The sequence below is a fragment of the Neopsephotus bourkii genome, unplaced genomic scaffold (assembly GCF_033783945.1).
Source record: "Neopsephotus bourkii isolate Nb327-2 ecotype Australia unplaced genomic scaffold, CSIRO-AGI_Nbou_v1 NB_1630, whole genome shotgun sequence".
In the NCBI taxonomy this organism is placed as follows: domain Eukaryota; kingdom Metazoa; phylum Chordata; class Aves; order Psittaciformes; family Psittacidae; genus Neopsephotus; species Neopsephotus bourkii.
This window is the reverse complement of record NW_026902105.1, coordinates 3579734-3601889: the sequence shown is the minus strand read 5'-3', so window position 1 is coordinate 3601889 and position 22156 is coordinate 3579734. Positions and strand designations below refer to the sequence as shown.

The 22156-nt window shown below is 39.3% G+C and overlaps 1 protein-coding gene across 2 annotated transcripts in view; it reads left to right on the top strand.

Annotated features, from left to right (window-relative positions):
* The window catches only part of DPYS (dihydropyrimidinase), a 35771-nt gene extending 20878 nt beyond the window's left edge, over nt 1-14893 (top strand). For both annotated transcript variants that reach the window (XM_061373364.1, XM_061373365.1), the window contains exons 8-11: nt 1424-1566; nt 10306-10513; nt 13189-13294; nt 14769-14893. In XM_061373364.1, coding sequence (XP_061229348.1) covers nt 1424-1566; nt 10306-10513; nt 13189-13266 — 429 coding nt within the window. In that variant the 3' untranslated portion in view covers nt 13267-13294; nt 14769-14893. The remainder of the gene's footprint in view (nt 1-1423; nt 1567-10305; nt 10514-13188; nt 13295-14768) is intronic.
* Nucleotides 14894-22156: the final 7263 nt, after the last annotated feature.

The window sequence follows — 22156 nt, the reverse complement described above, 5'->3', positions numbered from 1 at the left end:
CAGGACAATGCCCTCAGGCCCTAAACAAATATAAATACAAAAACTAATGGCCAGGTTTTTTGGATATGATGTAGTCTGATGGGGGACAGGGAGGGGAGGTGAGGCAATCTGGTGAAGGATCTGCTGCTTACTGGATGTTATGATTGCTTTGGCTAATACAATACTGTTAAGTTCTGGAGGCTCTAGTTCAACTTTCTAATTATTAGTAAGTTCTCTTGCAATAGTGAAGTCTTACTAATAGCACACTGCAAGGCATGTTTATTTGTCACTGTAGAATTATCTGACTTGGTAAGGATGTGGTTCAGAATCTCTCTTTTTATCTGATTTGGGATTCCATTCAAGTTGGCATGTACAAAGCAGACTTATGCCTATATTCACCTGTGGCATAGCTCTAGTGTGATTATTTATTGTGTAAACTGGAATGTAATCTAGCTTGTGGTTAGTATGAAAGTAAGACATGAATACATACACCAGTGCTGCTTTTGAACAGTCCATCTTGTTGGGCAAGGTAATTTTTCTGAAGGTTCTTTAATCAGGAATATTCTCTCTTTTCTTACTTGTAAGATATTACACAGCAGTGAGAATTTGTGTGGAAAGCTTTCCTCCCTTCCCATACACCATTAGTTAGAAAAGCAGTGTTCACCACTCATGCTTTTCTTCTTAGATGCTCAAAGGCCACCATATACAAACACATTTTTATGACATTCTGATTCCTAGGCTGACCTATGCAGTATGTCTGCCAGTGTATCTGGCTTTCCAAGCACAGAACAGTCACAGAGGTTGGATTAAAACTAGTTATGTATCAGTGAACAGTCCCAAGACGCATTTATATCCCTTTTATTTGCCATTTTACTGACGTGTCACATCAGCAAATCTGATTTTTATACTACTTGTTCTCAAACATTTACGGAAGAGTTCTATCCTCCATGTTATTGCTGAAGACATTTGCAAATCACCTTTCCGATGTTACACATTGTGCCTTACCTCTCCTTTTATCATCTTCTAGGCTCTCCTTATACTGTCTCACCATTTTGTAAAACCTAGATACTGGTTATGAGAGATGTTATGTCTCCTGAGGAGACTGCTGAGCAGGACTACAGATGCAAAGCCAAATAAAAAAGTAATATTTCAGGTGACTTGGGATTGGATCCACAAAAGTTTGGATTTAAAGTTGTCTTTTTTCCTTTTGCTGTGGGGTAAAATAAAATAAGGTTATAGTATTCAGTGAATGTACATTGCAGTTTGTGCATCTCAGACAAATAGTTATTTTTATTTCTTTTAATCTCTTCAGTATGACATTAAAAAAATTGATGTGATGCTGGCAGAGATCTGTCACTCATCCTACCATTTTCAATAATAGGAACATTTGTTTCATTCCTTGTTTTAAAAAGTAATGAGTTTGCTTTTGTGTACTCTTGTGCAGCACAGTGGAAAAATGGATGAAAACAGATTTGTAGCTGTTACCAGCACAAATGCAGCAAAAATTTTTAACCTTTACCCAAAGAAGGGGAGAATTGCTGTGGGTTCTGATGCTGACATCGTCATTTGGGATCCCAAAGCTTCGAGGTACGTAAGGGTAGTTATTTCCTACCATCCAGCTTCTCTGCAGGAAAAAAATATCTCAAAGCCTCTGTGCAGCAATGAGCCTTTGGGTTGAGGTTATGGTGGGTTTTGATAGCACTTCACGTGAATTATTTACATGTTATTTATACCCTGCAATACTGTATGTAAGCAACTCTAGATGGATTTAAAAAAAAATCTCCTAAATTTCTGACCAACTGCAAAAATAATACGGTCTGTACATTAGGCTATCAGGACTTGGTATCCTGAGAGTAAAAATAATCCTGCTGGGATCTTAGAGTAACTCTGTTAAGTGCTTCCTCCCACTGCAAAGAGCAGGGAAAGGACCCTGTGCTCCTGAAGGATGACCCATTACAAGCTTGCGTTTTGAACTTACAGCTACTTCAGACATATTCAAAAGTGGTCAGGTCTGTGATAGGTGGTGAGAGTGTGGGCTCTTGCCCTCCTAATGTCTTTTCCCTAGCTGATAGAGCTAACACAGTGGCTATAGCCAGGAGTGAGCTTAGTTCTGAAGCTCAAGCTGCGCATACTTATGCTATTATTTATGGAGTTTTCTGATTCTGTGCACAGTAAGTCTGTTAGAACAGAGCTTGTCACACCAACAACAGATGCACAAAAGGTGTGCTGTCTCACTCTGCAAGACTTGATGACATGGTACATTTTTGCTCCAAAGCGTCTTTCTAGGAGCCTCAACTCAGCATACTGTGCATTATAGCCAATTCCTGCCTTCACACGATCAGATAGCTCCAAACTCAGGCCACTATATATTTGTCAGGAATTATATGTCTTTGAGTCTTGCTCTGGCTCTTATGCCCATACTGGTCTTGTTTAAACTGCCTGGAAATGGTCTGGCAGCTGACTGTCACAGAGCTAGGTCACTTGGGAATTGGCCTGTGGGCTGTGCAAGTGCATCTCCTGTCTTCAAATGCTGAGAAGGTTGGCTTAAATCTGCAGGCAATTTGAGTCTTACATCTGACCACATCCTGCCCTGCACACAGCAGCAGTAGGAGGTCAGGAAGTGTGCTGGGCTGGTTCTCTTGTCTTGGGCTCAGCTCTAGTGAGCGTTGTGAGCGTACAACTGTGCTGAAGGCCCACACTGACCCTCCTTGAAGCCTCATCATTGTCATCCAAATAGTAAGTCCACATTACATAGCTATCAGAAACCCTAGATGAGTTCTGTGGGCTGTTGGGCATGATGACAGTATTGCCAGCTTTATTAAAGGTTATCACAGGGTCTGGTTTTCCTGAACAGTTGTAACCCAGATGGCATTAGATTTTCAGCCTTTGGGTTGTTTTTTTTTTTTTTTTTTTTTTTTAAGCCAAATGAAGTCAAAAAGCCTAATCCTAGATTTACCTTGCACAAACAAAATTTCCTTGGCCAACCTTCTTATTTTTTAAGTTTTGACAGTGCAATGCTCACTCATTTCCGTACATTAATGAGTACCAAAACCATGTGAGAGTTAGAGGAAAAACATGTTTTAAATCACAAAGCTTGAGGACATGCAGGTTGTTATTCAGTAGTCCCACAAAAAAACTGGCAGCACCAGCAAAATAAACTTCAGGAGTGTCAGCAACCCCAATAAACATAGAGGCCTGCCTACAACTGGGTCAGAGAGATTTTCATGTGCATTATGCCTTCCTGCATGTTGAGCAAGCATATTTTGAGATGCTACCAATGAGTATTTCAGTACAATGGAGCTATGAACTCTAATTATAAAATCCTGAAGGACTCATTTCTGAGCTCAACTTCTGCTCTGCCTGGGGACAACTGAATCTAGAATAGCAAAATTCTGACATTGTTCTCAAGGTGCTTCATCAGCTCCTGTAATTATTTATCCTTTTGCCTCTCAAACATTCCTTCTGCCTCCTTTCACTCTCCTGAGTTCTCAAATTGCATTTTGCCTACTGCAGCTGTGAAGGTGCAGTTCTTAAAATATTTTTTCAAACATTAAACCACGTTTTCTTACTGAGCAACCTGAATATAAGTTCAGCTAATAACTTTTTTCCTGCTTTGGTACTGTTCCCACTGTTTATCCCTTTGGCTTTTCTGGAAACAAGCCTCTCTACCAGCTACAATTGTGTGAACTAAGTAAGTATAACCAAATCTTACTAGTGCTTGTCTATTCATTTCACTACAAATCCTGAAGAGGGCATTAACAGCCCAGCAGAAAAAAAAAAGGATCGAGCTAATGGACCTCAGCCTTTTAAGGTATTACACAAGGTGCAGCCTCGTGCTTTGTTGACTCTAAGGAGTGATTTTCAATTTCACAAGAGACTTATTCCTCTTTCTTGCTAAGTCCTTCCACTTTCGAGCATGACTGCTAAATCTTGTAAGAGGAAAACGCAGTTTTCCAGTTCTGATTTGATGCTGTGTTCCTGTAATCTTAAAATACTGTCTGATACTAGCCTAAAGAGTTAGACAATTTCTGAAGTATTGCTGTGAGGAATTGGTATTATAACAATCTGTGAAAGTCTATAATGATGATTCTTAAGTCCTTCTGAAAGGTAGTGAAGCTCTTAAAAAAAAACCCAAAAACTTATATTCCTACAAAATCAGCTTCATTTTCCCTCCCACATCATTGCATAATAGCAACATGTTGGGTGCTATCTGGGCATTCAGGATTTTCTCTTTCTAGGTTGCAAAAACCTAGTGAATTCAACATGACATCTCTGCAAGCTGTGAACAATTGCAATTATTCAAGGTTCCACTTCCAGCACTCTCCTGCTTTTGCTGAGGCTTGTCTTCTACGGGTCAGCTTCAGTGACTGGTCTGTTTCTGTAGTTTTTTATGGTAATTTCTGCAGAAAATGTTATATGAACAGTTATCAGATTTTCTACACTGTTTAAAAGCTTCTAAATACTGATTTAACAGGTCTACATGAAAGAAAGCATTAATAGGAATATTTTAAATGTATAAATTAGAAACTTGTGTAGTAAAAAGATGGGTTGTGAATTCTGACATTAGGTCTATTTCTTGGCTTCCTTATTGGATATTCATTAAAGAACACACAAATACCAAAGTAACCTGTTCATTTATTGCATCATGTGCTATCAATCACCATTTTGCAGACCTTAACACCCTCAACATCCCTATGCACAGGCTGTGCACACATCACTGTTTTGTGAGTATTCCTTGGAAAATGCATGTAGGCAGCAAATATGTACTGTCTTATTTTAATCTGTTCTTTCATCAGGAATGTTCGCAGACTTCTTTCAGCTACACACAAATAGTATAACAGCCCCAAGACTGTGAAACAAAAGCAACTGTAAAGACTGTTCCAGAAGGAGAAGGTAGAGTAAGCAAGGGAAAGGGAGTGTCACCTGTCAGCAAGTTAGTGTCCTCTATAGCTGATGCCTTTAGCTATTTGAAAGCAAGCAAGAATATAGGATCTCTATGGCTTGTTTCAGAAATGCTCAGCAGGGAATCTAAGTACTGCAGTACTCAATTCAGACTGTGGACAGAGCTAAGCATCCCTTGTAAAGTAGGGGCAGAAGGTACTAAAGATCTCGTAAGACAGATTAAGCTCCTGGCAGATATTAGGGCTCAATAAACTCACTGTAGCCTGTCGGACCCTTGGAAATAAGACCTGGATCAGGCCCCAAAGGCAAGATCAAACACCTTTAGGGATAAAAACACTTGTCTCAAATGGAGTTTTGCTAAGTCCAGCCACTTTATTATAACAGCATGCAGTCTGGGAAACCTCACCCATCAGGTTTTTACCACTCACTAAATAGACCCTAAACGGTCTTTTGAATGCAGAAGCAGAGCTGGCTGTGCTGTAGCAGTCTCTCATGCCATCCTACTTGAGCTCTGCTGGAGTGTCCCTTCATGGCAGGCCCCGAGAGTGCCCCACATGTGCCAGTGGAGTTGGCATCAACCCTGATAGCTAGGCCAGTCAGTGGTGACTGCAGCCCCAAATTCACAGCTGATGGAACAGGGTCCATGATTAGCAGGGAATGCAGGAGTTCTCAGATGAGTAGGAGAGGGAGGGAAAGGAATGTGTTACTCTGTAACCTACCTGCTATGACATGACTAGGGAAGATACGGTTAACAGCCTGTTTCCAGTGTTTATGCATTTATGCATTTTAGGGGAAACAGTCACTGGACGCGAATCGGGGAGTAGTCAGTGTCCAGGTCTGCTGGCTTGTTTCCTCAATGACTTTTTTTGTGTGTAGATATGTTCATGGGGAAATCTTTTTCATTTTTTAGAAGCAAAATCTGCAGCCTGTGTCTGTCTCATTTCTGTTCAAGTCTTCACCCTCAGAGTCTTAACTAGGGACAAGTTACAACATTTAAACACTCATTGCCTGTAATTTTTCATAAGATGAAAGGGGAAGAAACCAAGATTTTAGCAGATGATTAGAAAATAATGCTGCAACTGTCTTACTCTTTTGATGAATGAGCATAATTTTGAATACTGAGTATATGGATAACTTCATCTAGACACAATAAGGCAAAATGAAATAATGTGGCATACAAATAAGTATGCATAGGAGAAGTATATTCTGGCATTTTCAATAGCCTCATGTTCTTTTGCACAAGTGGAAGCATGTGCATGCATGAATGTACACTAATTCACTAGAATCAGAGTTCCTGTCAAAGGACTGTTAAATAAAGGGGACATGGAGAAAGAAACAATAGGCACAAATTAAAATACAGGAAATTCTATTTAAACATTAGAAATAACTGTGGGTTGTTTTTTGTTTGGTTTTGGTTTTGTTTTTTTCCTGTGAGGATGATCACGGGTTGCCCAAAGAGATTATGGTCTCTCCATTTTTGGAGGTACTTAAAACCTGATTGGACATGGCCTGAGAAGCCTAGTTTAGCTGACCCTGATCAGAGCACAGGCCTTGGAATAGATGATCTCCAGAGATGCTTTGGACCTCAATGACTCGGTGATTCTGTGAACTGTAACAAAATAAGCCTCTCTGAGTGAGCATGATGTACGTTTCCCTAGAAACTTGCTGTCTCACCAAATGTCAGCTGCTCTCTTTAGAGAACTGAATTTTAGAAATGTTACACCCCAAAATTTAAATCTTTCTTATTTTCTCCTTATATAACCTTGCATTTTTCTCTCTGGTAATCACTTCCAGAGCCTCTTTAGATATTGAATAGACTAATTTGTATTTTCCTTTCTTTTTATGCTTTTCTGAAAGCTTAATTTCTCAGTAGTCTTTCCTGCACATTATACTGTTTGAGAATTTTCACTTCCATCCCCTATCAGCTTGGAGTGATTGACAGGACCAGACCGATGGTATTGTTGAAAAATGAGTTACTATAATCAGAAAAATTATTCTGTTCTCACTTGCTACCCACTTCAAAATGATGAATTTTAGGAGATATGATTGCATAAAATAAAGATCCTGTCCCTCAAGTAAGTTGCTTGGACTTGGAGCTCCCAAATATTAACTTCCTACCTCTTGCATCTGTTGTTTTATGCACAAATCTCCTCACTTGATATGGCTACTCATAGGCAACACATATTTAAAGATATTTTTAAGAACCTAGGAATACAGCTTTACAAAAAGTTGCCTCCAAGTATTTGCATGTACAGTCATTGCTATTCCTTAATATAAAATAGGCCATCAGGTTTATAATCCACATTATAGGCTTATAGCTAGCATTTTTTTACATAGGTTTTAAGACTTTCTCTTCCTTTTCATCTCTCTCTTCTTTCCCCTTCTTTTCTTTTTAATAAAAATGACTCCAACATTAACAAACTTCAACTTGATTAGTATTATAAATGAGTAATGGCTCAGGACAGCACAGAAAGGTGAACAGACAAAATAGATGCCTAGATTTTAGAAAAGCAGTTTAACAATCTAGAGAGTTCAAAGGCATCTGAAAGTGACATGAAGAGGCAGCTCTCAAAGGCTGATGCTATTCAGAAAACTGGCATTTCTCACCTACCCCAGCTCCAAAAAGCTCAGAGATACTGCACTGTAAGCACTGAGAGAAGTTGCTTATAGCTCAAATACTCGCCCTTACATAAGTTGGGTTTCTATGGCAGCTGTCAAGAAGCAGTTGTTTTCTTGTCAACAATGGACTCATTATAGCTCATTATGGCTGCCTTTATTACTATGTTTTAAATTAATGAACTAATTCTAAAATAGGTGTCTTCCCTTTACTGAGATGTTGAGCAGCTGTTCTTGCCTAAGGGCTGTCACCTACAGAATTCCTTCATATTCCTGTACCTGGAAATTTTCAAGAAAACCATGTGAGGTATACATCCAGTTTCCATTGAAAGTAATTACATTCTTCATTTTCTTCTAACCACCTTGGAAATTAAAGTAATAACCCTTGCAGCATACAAAATCTTGGATTTCATGGATAAGAAGTAGATTACAGGTGTTCTTCCTATTAGCTGAACAGTCAATAGTGTTCAGGCATTTGGAACAAACAGTGGAATTTCCCTAACATTCCCAGCAAGCTGCCTACTACTGAAATGGCTGATACAGCAGGAAAAAGTATGTTGCATAAGGTTGCTGAGTTGAGAGCTTCAGACCAAGTGTACTGTCTAATTCTGTTTCAATTGGTTGCTTGCTTGCCACCTGAAACTTTCACTGCCAGTGGTGATGTCAAAGGGTTAAATCACAGATGAATTTTGGTGATCTCCATCAAGGAGAATGCTCTTCAACCTTCAGAAAGGGCAACGTGATCTAAGGCTTGCTTCAACACAGGAGTTATAAATGAGTTCTATACAAGTTTGTTGTTGAGACAAGCTCTGGGAAATGTGTTTTGTCATATTATAAGGTTTAGCTGTACAAACGGAGGTTACTTTGAAAAGTGCTAACTTCCATTCATTTTGTATCTTTTTATGAGGGATGTACTTATCTGTGAGGCATGTTTATGTCTACTGATCCTGCAGTAGCACAATTAAACAGCTCACGAGTTGAAGGATCTTATTTTTCTGTTTGTTTGCTCAAATTACCTTTTCCATCTTTCTTTTGTGTCCCAGTGTGATTGTGCAAATAGGTAGGATATATACTCAGAGAATATTAAAGATAATTACATTACAGTTGTTCTTACTTACTGCCCTAACAATTGGTCCCATAAGGCCAGTGCAATGAGCTAGAGGAATATGTTCACAAACTATTTGTAAGGCTATCATAACCCTCACGGATAAAGTTGTTTGATAGTGTTCATAGGACCGATGAATAAAAGAGGGGACTGACTTCTATTGCTCACTCTTTCCACTGTGAATCCACAAAATGATGACGATATTGGTTGAGCAAGAATGCATAAGTTTTCTGTTCAGTGTGTGCTGAATAAGGAAAAGTTTTTATTCCTATGGGCAGATTGGTGATAGAGAGTATTTCTATATCCACAGCCTTTGAAAAGTCAGTCGCCAGCAAGATTTAAATGTATCCCTTAGTGGAACCAGCTTTTTAGTGAGCCAGTTCAGCAAAATGATAGAAAAGGAAAACAAAGTATTCTTCCACAAATTCTTTTTTTTTTTTTTCTGTATAAATAACCATCTGAAATATTTGGTATGTGATTACTTTTGAAAATGGATATACTTCCAGAAAGATACAGATTTGGTTGTGGTTTCTACATTTTCATAAAGATGTTAACAGAAGTTTTAGAAACTTTTTTTTCTTCAAATAGATTGATATTTTACTAATATTTCGTATTACTTTTGACTTTGATAATTCTTTTGCAGAAGATGTAGTCTCTGGAATAATGTTAATGCTGTATATGCATTATAGGTTTTTGATTGTGAGAGCACCTGTTCTGGAAAATTCTGACTGATAGACAAAAGCATGAAGCTTCCTTCCTTTCAGAAAATATAGATGACAGTAAAAATATAATTCTGCGTACTGTAAAAAATAACGGGAAATTAGCAAAATAATTCACTAAAATTCAAAATCACATCTTAGGTAGAGTAACTAGTATGTAGCTCAGTAGGGAAAATAGATAATAAAAAAAGAATGCACAGCCTGCACTTCCAGATGCTAATGTCAGCTGTAGCATTGGCTCTGCTTCTGATGTAACCAGTTAGGGCTGGAGAAATTGGCTCCAAAATGGTGACCATAAAGAGTAAGATCTATGCATAAACAAAGCAATAATATTGTAGCTCAAATGAGTACTTTTGAGGTCTAAAATTTGCTTAAAACAGTTGGAGGAAAGGTGTGTAGAAGTGTGATGTTCTCATTACTATTTAGCAGCATCGAGATATTTGGGCTGTCAGTCACTGGATCAATCCAGCTCACTTAAGAGTTACCAAAATTCATAACCATCTACTGACTTTTCAGTGAAATACTGTTTGTGTTATTCGTGAGTCTCAATCTTTGAAACATTGCAGCCATGCTTTTAAAACTTGAAATTGCAAGTCATTCTAGTTAAAAGGTCAGAGCTTTTTCTGACTTTATCATGCATAGATATTTGCTTGACAAGGCAGAATGAAATCATGTTATCCAAATAACATACTACAGCCTGATTTTTTTTTCCACCAACCCCTTTCTAGTGGAAAATTTTGCATTTCAAGGCTGCAAAGTTCTGTTCTTTTGACTCCCTCTTCATTCTTTTGAAATACAATTACTGTTCAGTGAAATGCTATTGCTTGATCCTATTTTTACAGCTGTTCCATGATGTACTGTACAATGTTGTAGTTTAATAAAGCTGCTAATTTTTCTTCCTGTATCAGTTTCTCAAAATTTTGTAATGAAGTGAAATGCAAGAATCAGAGCAATTTTGGGTGTTGTTTTGTTTTGTAAACACAGGACAATATCTGCAAAGACACATCATCAGGCCAACAACTTTAATATATTTGAAGGAATGGTCTGCCATGGAGTCCCAGTTGCAACAGTTTCAAGAGGCAAAGTAGTTTATGAAGGTGGAGCTTTCAATGTCACAGCAGGAGATGGAAAGTATGTCTCCCGTCCACCATTCCCTCCATATGTCTACGAACGAATCCGGCAGCAAGAGCAGGTTAATTAAACTAATAAATCTCTGTAATGCTTTCTGCAGCATGAGGATAACTAGCTCTTAGGAAGAGAAGTTTGGGGATTCAATAGTAATTTCCCTTACTAATCAAAATCTGCCAAGGTGGGAGAAAATGAAACTAAGGACTCAATTTTTATTGCTCTTTATCTTACAGAAAAATGTCACAGACTAGTTCCTGGTCTTACGGTACTCTGTACAGCTTGTAGACTTAGCCTGAGTGCTTGTTGAAATAGACATATCTCATTTCCAATAAAAGTGGACAAAGTTTTGCTCATGAATAATATGACTCACTGCTACATTTTATCACTGAGTTCACTGGAAAACAAACAGGCATAACATCATGGGCAGGAAGAAGTCTTAGACTGAGGAAGGAATCAGTAATTTTCTAACTCTTTCATGGATCAGATATTTAGAGCTAAACTCTTTAGAATATTGAAGACTTAGCTCCATTCCAGCAAGAATCAAAAGGAGCATGACCAGCAGGTCAAAGGAGGTGATCCTGCCCCTTTATTCTGCCCTTGTGAGACCTCACTTGGAGTATTGTGTGCAGTTCTGGTGTCCTCAACATAAAAAGGACATGGATCTGTTGGAACAAGTACAGAGGAGGGCCACAAGAATGATCAGGGGACTGGAGCACCTCCCATATGAAGACAGGCTGAGAAAGTTGGGGCTTTTCAGCCTGGAGAAGAGAAGGCTGTGTGGAGACCTCATAGCAGCCTGCCAGTATCAGAAGGGGGCCTATAGGGATGCTGGAGATGGACTCTTCATTAGGGACTGTAGTGATAGGACAAGGGGTAATGGGTTAAAACTTAAACAGGGGAAGTTTAGATTGGATATTATGAGGAAATTCTTTCCTGTTAGGGTGGAGAAGCACTGGAATAGGTTGCCCAGGGAGGTTGTGAATGCTCCATCCCTGGCAGTGTTCCAGGCCTTGGGTGATATGGTTTAGAGCGAGGTGTCCCTGCCCATGGGAGGGGGGTTGGAACTAGATGATCTTGAGGTCCTTTCCAACCCTAACTATTCTATGATTCTAAGGATGTGTTATAAGATGAACATGTGCAAAAAGTGCACTGCTGGACCAATCAAGACAATTCTCTTGTTTTGGGGGGGGTTTCTTGCAGTTTTTTGTTGGTTTGTTTTCAGGTTGTTTTTTTTTAAGAAAAATGTTGCAAAATACATAAAGATTGAATTTTCAATTGCCTTTTTTCCATGAAAGCATTCATGAAGAATGCTTTTGCATGCTTAGTGTAGCTCAGTTGTGATAAGCAGTTTCAGAAGTAGCTAAAGTATATTTTTAAATCACAACCTTAATCAGTGTGATTCACTGCAAGACCTAAAAGCTGAATCAGACTAGCATCCATGTGAGATATAGCCCATTGAAATGCTTCCAAGGTAATTCTGTATATTTCTTCCTGTTGTTGTCTTGGTGGACTGAGAAAGGCATGTGAAAGTGACTGAGTGAGGCTTTCCTCCAAATCACCCTTTCAGAGGGGTTGGTGGGCTGCCTGCACATAATACAGTGGATAGGCAGGGAAGTCCCCTCCTGACACACAGTTTTTCCCTGGGGACTAAAAGAACAGGAAACAGATTATTGCATTTATTATTGCATTTTGGAGGTTTGGGTTTTCCAGACTAAGGAACACTTTTTTCTTTATTTTTTTTTTTTTGGTACTAGTACAAGTCACGGTAAATTAGACAAACTACAATTATTTAACTGTTAGTATCTAGCTGTGCTGCTTCTACTTTGCTTTTATTTTGAAACCGTAGCCCTCATTTAAGTCTGTCCACAAATTTTATATATTCTATTCACCTTTTCAATGTGAATGAACATTAATGTTTCTAGGGGAAAGGAAGGGCAAAGAAAATAATCTCTGCCTCTAGAACTTTCAAGGCCTAGTAGAAAAGTGAGCCAGTAGTCCTAACTGTGAATTTGTATGAAGAAAAGATCTTCCCTTTCCACTGAATATGCAGCTCAATTGAATCAGTTGCTCCAAAGGTCACTGCTCACCTACAGTAGATTCATTTTGAATTTTTAATACAGATAGATTGTCTTTGCAGTGTTCCTCTTAGAAATCACAGTTCTATGGATCTGTCTTAATTGGGATATGTATCATGTGCAAAGTTGTATGTGCCTGTGAGTCTATTTAATCCACTCGACTCTGAATATACTTGGTACTTTGTTAGTGAGTTTTGTTGTGCAATGTTGATCCCTTTGGCTTTTAATGCAAAATAAATACCAGGTAATGGTAATAAAAACTAGCTATTGAGAGCAGATTTATACTGGCATTACAGCAGCCAAAATTTGGGTCATTCTTTTTTGTGTAAGAGAACATTGCAATTATTTAAGTCTCCAAGGGGAGAAGCATCAATTAAATGAGGTGTAACATGGTCAGTTGCTTTAAAAAAAAATAAAAATGGTTTAGAATTGCTTTGTTACAGTGCTGAAGAAATTGAGCCAACCAGCTCCTGATGAAAGCTGAGAACTGTACAGTTTGATCCCAGTGTAAGGGATCTTTATAAGAGAGAGGTTTGATGAAAGTGTTGGGATGCATAACATACAAAGCTGGGTTATCACAGGACTGCTATTTTCATTGTGTCCAATTAGCAATTGCAAAAGGAAGACAAATAATAGTGAAAGATTTGTGACATTTTTCTTGCAGGTCTGTCAGCCTGTTCCTGTAAAGAGAGCACCTTATACGGGCATGGTCTCAGAAACATGGGTCACACAAAACCAGTAGGCTCATTCACCAGTTGTGGCTCTTACAGGTAACTGTCTCTTGATTAATGAAAACTTCTTTACTAAATGCTTTTCTGAAACTTTCAAGAAAATGAAAGTGTAGCAGGTCGTCCAGACTGTGACAAGCTTGTCTGAAATAAGCTTTCTCAGAATCTGAGTTGTCTTGGTATCTTTAAATTTGATGAAAATGTGTGAGAGCCCAGGTTGGGGGGGACCTCTTTCTGATTGGAGCCTCAATTAGAAAGCTCAATTGAGAGATGCAAATGGAGTTTAACTTCTAGACTAAGGCATGGATATGAAGGTCCATGGAAAACCTGAGTTCAGTTAGCACCAAGAATACAGAGAGCATAATTGTTCGGCTTGCAAATTTACAGGGAAACAATCAAACAAACAAAAACAGCTGGATGTAAAAAATATATTCTTTAGTGTCCCTGTGTTGCAGACAATAACTTTCCACCAGTTGTACTGTTTGGTTAAGCTGATAGATCTGGTTTGCAAGAACCACAGCTGTCTTCACGCAATAGAGGTGCTGCAGTCAGTGCCAGGAGGGGTATAATAGATGATTGAGCTACGCAAAGCTCAGTGCTGCTAACAGGGGAATAGCACCCAGCATCTCCCCTTCCCCCCCTACAGTGTCCAGGGTGCTTAGCTTGGTATTGACAGTCCCTGACCTTTATATGCTGTAGTGCTCAGTGGATCTTTCTGTGAGCTGATTGACTTGCTAAGACAGCAGAAAACAATTAGCTTCTTTTTTCTGGGTTAGTTTTCTGTTGGCTTTGTGAGTTGAACTGTCTCTCAGAAGAAACCAGCAAGGGAACCTAGCAGTGCAACATATGGGTAGGATAAGGCAGCTGGAGAGAACTAGGCAACAACACCTCACTCTTTAATTTTTTAACAAGCAAAAGAAATGCCCCAGGAAAAAATAGAACTAAGACCTTCAGCAATCCCAATTGAGACATGATGCTGCTGCATGCCACCTGCAGCTGAAGTGTTGTCCACTGCAGCAGGAGAGTTGATTAATATGAGCCAGGGGGACACTGAGTAGCAGTAAGCATGACAAAATCCAGGCTGAGTTCTGGGTGAAATCAGCCAGTTCGAGAAAGGATTTCCCAATGTACGGGTGTAAAGCCCCTCACATAAAATAGGTCAATTCTCAGTGCTAATTAATGAGGATAGGGACAAACCTGCAGTGGTAGAAGAATGAAGTTAGCTTTTCCACATTCCATTGTAGCATTCCTTTAAAACTACCTCACAGTGAACCTCACCCAGGGCATCAGTAGCAGCAACAGGGTGCAGAATCCTATTTGTTTTCCTCTGACATAAGGGAGAAAGCTTTTGTAATAGAGAGGACTAAAGGCTAAAGCTGCAGTAGAATGAAGGAGCAATAACATTCTCTCTAGCTCCTAGCACTCTTCCTCCATTATTACCTCTCTGAGTGACAAACTGCAGAGCGGATAATTTCTTTTGAAAGATTATGTCATATTGTCTTCTTCTTCTCTGTAGATAAAAGCAAATGAAAATCACCCTGCTGTCCCACCAAAGAAGTGCATTCTGTTTCCAACAATCAATCTACAATCAACTTCTCATGAGCCAATATGAAAGAACAGCAACCAATAAACATTATACTGAGCTTCCTGCATGAAAAGTTGTCATTGCAGTTTCCCTTTAAAAGGAAATTTGTTGTAAGAATTGGAAAATTCTTTTTAGAAAATGGAGTAATAAATAAAATTATAACGTGGTAACACTTCTGTAGGTTCTTAAAAGTAGGTAAGTTTGGGCATGATATTGCTTAATATTTATCTTTAGAAGGTATCAGCTAACCTATAAAGTAAAAGCAATGCAATGGCCTTTAAGCACATTTTCTACATTCTTGCTCTGTTAGGTCGCAGGAGATGGATCCTAATTCTCTAATTTCACGTGTTAGGAAGATCTCTGTTGTGCTTAGCAGTGCAGAGAATTCTGATAGAGATGCTGAATTTGATTTTTGTTTTTCCCTTCTGGAACAGGTTAGGACAGAAAAATGCTGATTCAGAAGAGTTGCCACTATTTTAGAGCTGCTGCTACATGTCCATATCCTTGTCTTTAAAGGAGTTTATACATTTTGTCTCTGCATAGCCAAGCATTATTTGGTGTGCTCAAGTGTTTTGTTTGCTACACCCTAGGCAAAGCTATGCTAACCATACTGGTGAATTCACCTACAATACTGTTTGGAGTTCTGGTGTTATGGAGAGACATAACCCACAGCTTAAAGGCTTATGAAGTGGGAACATCAGAGCACAACATAATGTATTGATTTCAGAAACTTTTTTTTTTTTTTTTTACTTTAAAATGTGAGGTTTTTCGCAATGTAGCTAATACTTTAGATTGTGTAGAATAGAATTCCTAATTTAAAAAAATCTCAATTGTTCAATTTATTTGATTTCCCATTTGAGAGGTAATTGTGTTCTTAGAAGCATGATTCTGTTACTATTAGCATGTCTAGACAGGTTTTACCTTGGAAAACTATGATGTTGTTTAAAGTTGCATTTTCACATATGATAGCCCTTCTTTTTAAGCAACTGTTTAGAAATGAAGCTAACACAAAAACACCCATTCAGTGAGTTCATAGTTCTATGTGTAGAAATAGTATAACCTGCTTTTCTGTGCAACCCCTGGGACAAACAGGTACAGAAAGACTTTCATATTATAAGACAGATACAGAAAGCATGTAATAATTACTGTTATTTTTCATTTGTAGTGGAAAGCAGACTTATAGTTCCTGCTATATCCATAGGCATACAGTGATATATGAGCTTGTACCAGAAACAAGCTCCTACTAAATCTGTAATTCTTGTGTCTCTAAATAGCAAAGTACAGTTTTCTTTGTAAGATGATGGAGGGTAATAATGGAGATGTTAAGAAAGAGCTAGCACAGGCTGCCATTTCTCAGGTTGTTTTTGGGGTGGCAGAATAGCAGAAAGAGGCATCTAGCACTATTACAATGACTATTACAAGGGAGCAGAGTTCAGTGTTGACTTCTGTAATTGTCTGCATCTGAGTTTGTTGTCTAGTGTCCCTCTGCAATCAGCAGAGAGTTCTTCTGGAACATTATTCATCTCTGCATCAAGATCTAAACCAAGCTAGATGAATCTGTCCACTGTTGTTCTTCAGGATGGGATGAGTAGTTTAGTAGTTTTCTTGCAATGATGGTTTGTCTCCATTAACTACAAAGAGTGTGACTAACTATAATGCAGATGTCTACTCTGCAATAGTCTTCTATGTAGCCTGTCTTTGCTTCTCAGACCTGGAACTCTCTGGTATGAAGAATTCCTGTCTTATGTTTTGTCTTGTCAAGAGTGTGTGCCAATCATGAATCCATTCTTTTTAATTAATGTTTTGCTTTGTAGAAAAGCAGGAATTTGGGAAGAGTAGGGGAAAAGTCGGGGGTGGGGGAAAGACCTATTTCTAATTTCAACAGTATCTTATATTTGTATAGTCTTTCATCTGAGGCTTCAGGTTTTAATAATTGTCAGATCCTTGCAATTGCATGATATATCTGTGAGACAAGTAAAGGCTGTGAAAACTATGGATGCTCAAACCTCTGAAATCACTCAAGTGATGGAGAATATATGTAGTTGCCTTATGTTTAACATCCAGTGCTGGCTTAAGTGAGTTGCTGAGGGCCAAAATGATTCAATTATGTCAGAAATGAAACCGAGGAATAAAGACTGCCAGTCCTTTGGATACTGTGGACATACCCAGTACTTTCAAATGTCCTTTGGGTTCTTGGGATACCTACTGCGATCAAAGTCATACAAAAGACTGCAGATCATGAAAGCCCAAACGAACCAAGTTAGTGATTTTTCTAAAAACAGATGTTTTCACAGTGTGATAACAGAAAGTAATTTTATGGGTTACATAAAAACCCATTTTGTAACGTGAACTCTCCAAACCTTGAAAGCATATTATCTATGGAAAAAAAATACAATCTTTTTAGATTTCCTATAGATTTTTATTTAATTATGAAGAAGCTTCTCTCTGTACAACTAGCAGAGTTCCTAATCCTTAGGTTGGTATTTACTGCCCTGTAGCATGGATTATTCTCCTCCCAGGAGGTATCCTTTGGATTTTGTTCTTAACACTTACTTTTTAATTCCAATGACTGTTTTAATTATCATGATGAAAAATTACCTGCATATTGTGAACAGGGGTTTACACTAAAGTATCAGTTGTGGTTTTAAGTCCATGAAAGAAATAAGTTACTGAGCCTGTCAGATTTGTAATATTTGTTTTGCCATGACACATGCTGGCCCTAGTAACTGAATCCTGCCTCTGTTTACCAAGTGCCAAGTAATAACCCTTGAGAAACTGTGTGACATCAGAAGTATTTCAGCTGTGCTATTAAGGACCACTACTAAAGTTGAGACTGTCAGGCTCCAAATCACTGCAATCCTTGTTCCTTTTACACTTATGTGGGGCACACGGTAGTGGTGGATTCTTCATAGGGGTATAATTTTGGAACTGTTCAGGTCCCTGTTCCATAACGCCAGTAATGAGTGATACCAGAGCCAAATTCAGTAAAATGTTTTTTCTAGTAGACATTTAGTTAATTTGGCATGCACAGGGATTATAAAACACATTTATGTCAGCACAGGTCCTGAACTGGAGCACTGGAAGGAGCACTGAGAGGTCTCTCAGTCCTGCCTGAGTCTGTAGACCCTGACAAGACTTCTGTATTTGTCCTACATCTTCATCCCAGCTATCACTTGCTTATTTCATTCTCATGAAGTCATTGCTGAGCTGTGCTATAATTGTTCTAAGACAAGAGATGCCCCACATTAGGTTGGAAATTCGGTTTAAAGATAACCTTAGCAGCCCACACAGTTTCCTTGAGCCATTTACAGGATAGAAATGCAATGCCTTTCCCAGATGTTTGAGTCCTATCTTATTTAGCCGCAATCTTCAGGCTTCTCCAGCACCAACTGCAAAAAACATTTGCTTTCTTTGATTTTTTTCCTTAAGTCAATTGGTCACTCAAGTAGCGTAGACTATCTGATTGCTTTGAGAAATGGCATTGCTGCATTAAACCCTTTTTTCTCTGAAGTAGTATGTCTCAGTACAAAGAATCTGAGTATCTGTTTTGTTCAAGGCCGAAACACAGAACAGGCTTTTCTTGCTTAGCACTTCTCTTTGCAGTTCTAGCTGGTTTCTCTTCTCTCTTCTATGGTAATGTTGAAGACTCAAATAAATTGTTAAAGTAAGGAAAAAACCTCTATTAACCATATTTTTATCAGTCTCCCCAGCAAGACAGAAATCTGGGATCTTTAGAACTTGATTCTTCCTGGTAGCGTGAATTCTAGGTGCAGGAGCAGAGAAGGAATTTGGGAGATCTGATCCTGGCATACCTAATATTGTTTTCATCCCCATAGAATCACAGAATACCATCATCTGCCAGAGAAATCCTCATATAGCCAGTATGTGTTTATTGTCTGATTGTCTGTCTGCTATCCTTCCACTGTCTGTGGTGCAAGCACCTACACCTGCAGTGCTTCTCTCTTCAGCCTGAAGTACCAGGGGATCTCTGCAGAGTTGCAGTACTGGGGCATGTGGCTTTCCTGGGCCACTGGAGGGCAGGGCTGGTATTATGTATCGGGTATGAAATGAGAAGGAAGTTACTCTCATGCACAATAGCCCCCATGAAGCACGTTTGCGTATTTTGAAGTCTGTGCCCACAGAGTAGGCAATAACACCTCCATTTTCAGCCTTTATTTCAGCACCAGCAGAGAGTGATCCTTTGATCCGTACTTTGCACTTTTGATATGTAAAACAAAACTAGAGGAAAGGCTTTGACTGTTCATTTCTTCTTTAATTGCCAGCATCTCTGGGCTGTTTAAACTCTGATGAAAACACAGTGAGTCATCATGACAATATTGACAGAGCAGGGAGCAGGGTGAAAGCAGTTGTAAACCCAGCATTCTCTGACTTTGCACACCCAACTGCCCACACGGAATGCTGCAGCAAAACACACAGAGAAAAAAATAGAGTCTTGGTTTAGATATCAAGCAAGCCAAGTTCAGGAGTATGGGCTGGTGATAAGGAGAGTTCTGTAAAGATGGTTGTTGAAAGGAAGCGTCCTTGTTTGTATTGTGCTTCAGGAGGGTCAGGAGCCCTGTCATGTCTCTCTGAATTATCTTCACAAGACAATCAGGTCAGCCTTTCATTAATTTTACAAACCAGATTTGATCCATTTGGGGGATTTTTCACAGTAAAAAATCAAACAGCTTCTGCACTGGTGAAGGGCATTTAAAAAAAAGGAAGTTGAGGTCCACTGTGAGCTGGGGGAAGGAAAGGGATGAATGAGTCAAAAGCCAAATCCAGACTTCTCCTCAGACTCTTGTTCTGAGTGCTGAACACGTTTCTGACAAGCCCTAGAGAAGCAGTTAGAGACAATGCCCAGGAATGTGAAAGATACTAAAAATTTCCATTAACTCAATAAATGAATAAATAAAATCCTTAATTCTAACTGTACCTGTAGTTCATTTGTGCTCAGCAGAAAAAAAAATACATGTTTTTATATGTGGGGAAGAATGATCTCAGAGAAGAAGAAAACATACCAAAAGAGGAAAACACTTTGAATGACAAAGACAGGGGAAAAGAGCCAAAATAAAATGTAGGAAATGTGAGGAGAGGGTAGACAAGAAGAGGAACAGAAATAATTGTGGATGGAATACTGGGTTTTTATTATAACTCGTAGAGGGTTTTTGTTTGGGTTTTTTTTTCTTTTTTTTAAGAAAAAGAACAATGTAATCGTGTGGTTGAGGGTTATGGTAAACAGAGAGGCCAAGGGAATAGCTGAACAACGTGCAGAGGCGACAGCTGAAGATAAACAAGTCCCCAGACTTCCCCAGCTCACAGGACAGAAACAAGTGAGTTCTGCAGAGAATGAGAGTTATATATCTGTAATGCCAGGGGAGAGGCAGACCTGTACAACTAAAGAGAGCTGAAGGAATAGACCTAGTACTTGTAGATCATGGTAAGAATTGTTCTACCACTGAGATAAACTTCAGTGTCTTTGAGGTGCTGAAGGTGAATTTGTTTTAGAATTTTAAAATGTGCAGCATGTGACATTTTCCTAGGTAACCCAGGTTAAGGGAGACAGGGAAGAGCAAACTTATGCCTTTGCCTGTCATTCAACTCACCTTCAGCACACAGGTATGCATGGATATGGTCACAGAAACAAACAGTGCATTATTCAACTCAAGTGCGTGACTCCACTGTAAGTGTAATGGCAACAATATTTTCAGGTGGCACCCTGGTGCTGGCACAGCACATTCACAAATTAACACAAGCTTTTGTTGTGCATGTCTAATATTTTTCCTGTACTTCTGTGTGTAAAAGTCACCAAATTGGAATGGCTGAGACTGGCAGGCACCTCTACAGATATCTGCTCCAGGCCCACTGCTCTGAGTTGCTCAGAGCCATGTCTAGTTGGGTTTTGAGTATCTCCAAGGACGGAGACTCCATAACCTCTCTGGAAATCCTGTTCCAGTGTTTGACCACCCTCACAGTAAAAAAGGTGTTGTTATGTTTGGGTGATATACCAGTCAAGTCCTGGCCTTCATGTTTGGAAATGGCGTCCAGAGGGAAATTGCTCCATCACTTCCTGACAAATCTGTAGTTTCACAGATCCTTCTTCTTGCCCTTTTTGAAGATGGGAGTGATAGTCTTTCTCTTCTACTCCTCAGTAACCTCTCCTGATGAGCATGACCTTTCAAAGATAATCAAATTTTCCTCACAACGACACTAGCTAGCACCCTCAGCACCCAGGGTGTCTCCCATCATGTCCTATGAACTTAAGTATGTCCAGTGCTCCCTGACCACACCATCCTTCATGAAGGATGTCTTCCTTGGTCCAGACTTTCCCTCTGGTCTGAGGGGCGTAGTATGGCTAAGGATCAGTCTTACCTATAAAGGTCAGGACAAAGAATTGTCACTGATAGCAAGGCCAAGCATCTAGGTAAAATGTTTACCAGAGATGAACATTTTGTACAGAATTACAGTTAGTTTCTCAAGGATTGACTTTTATCACTGCCATGACTATTGCCAGTTTGAGGGGGCAAGCCAAACAATACTCAGTAAGCTGCCCTTTTGGTTAGTGGTGGGAGCCCCAGCATTCAGGTACAACACTGTTCTGTAAAACCTGCAAAGTCTCACCTACCCTACCAAAGATTACTCTTTTTCATAATCAGTCATTCCCGCTAGGCTTAATTTTCTTATGTAAATGCAAAGTATAGACATGGCATTGTTCTAAGAGTGTACTCCGGAACTCAAAATCTTAACAGATTTAGGTATCTATCCCAGCCATAGTATCATATCCCAGCCTCATCCCCTGTCTGAGGCATTTTGGTGAACCATTCCCGTATGCTGCAAAGCTTTCACTTGCTTCTTGCAGAACAACTGAGAGAAAAAGTATGCTAGGTGGCAACACATCATCAAACAAGAAAGGCAAGAAACTCCAAAGCAAGTATCACCTCCTGATGCCAAGTGAAGTGAGTAGCATTTTGTGGTAGTGCCATCAGCCAGACCTCTCCACGCCTCTCATGTTGTAATAAGTAGGAGATCAGGGCCTCTCAGCAGCCTGTCCTCTGGTACTAAAAGGAGCACAGCTGGCTCCGACCAGCAATGAACTTGTCCAAACTCAGCCAAAAATGCTCAACTATTGCTGGCATTTAACTCTTCCCCTTACATTTGCAATGATAACAAGAGTGAATGAATATATCCCTTTGTCAGTAGTACCTGGATAACTAGTCTGGTCTGTGAAAGCAGATCTAAAGCAAGCTTCATTTTTCTTCTTTTTCAACAGGGTACTGCTTGCTACTGGGTCTTGACAGTAGTACTTGGGATATAAATGA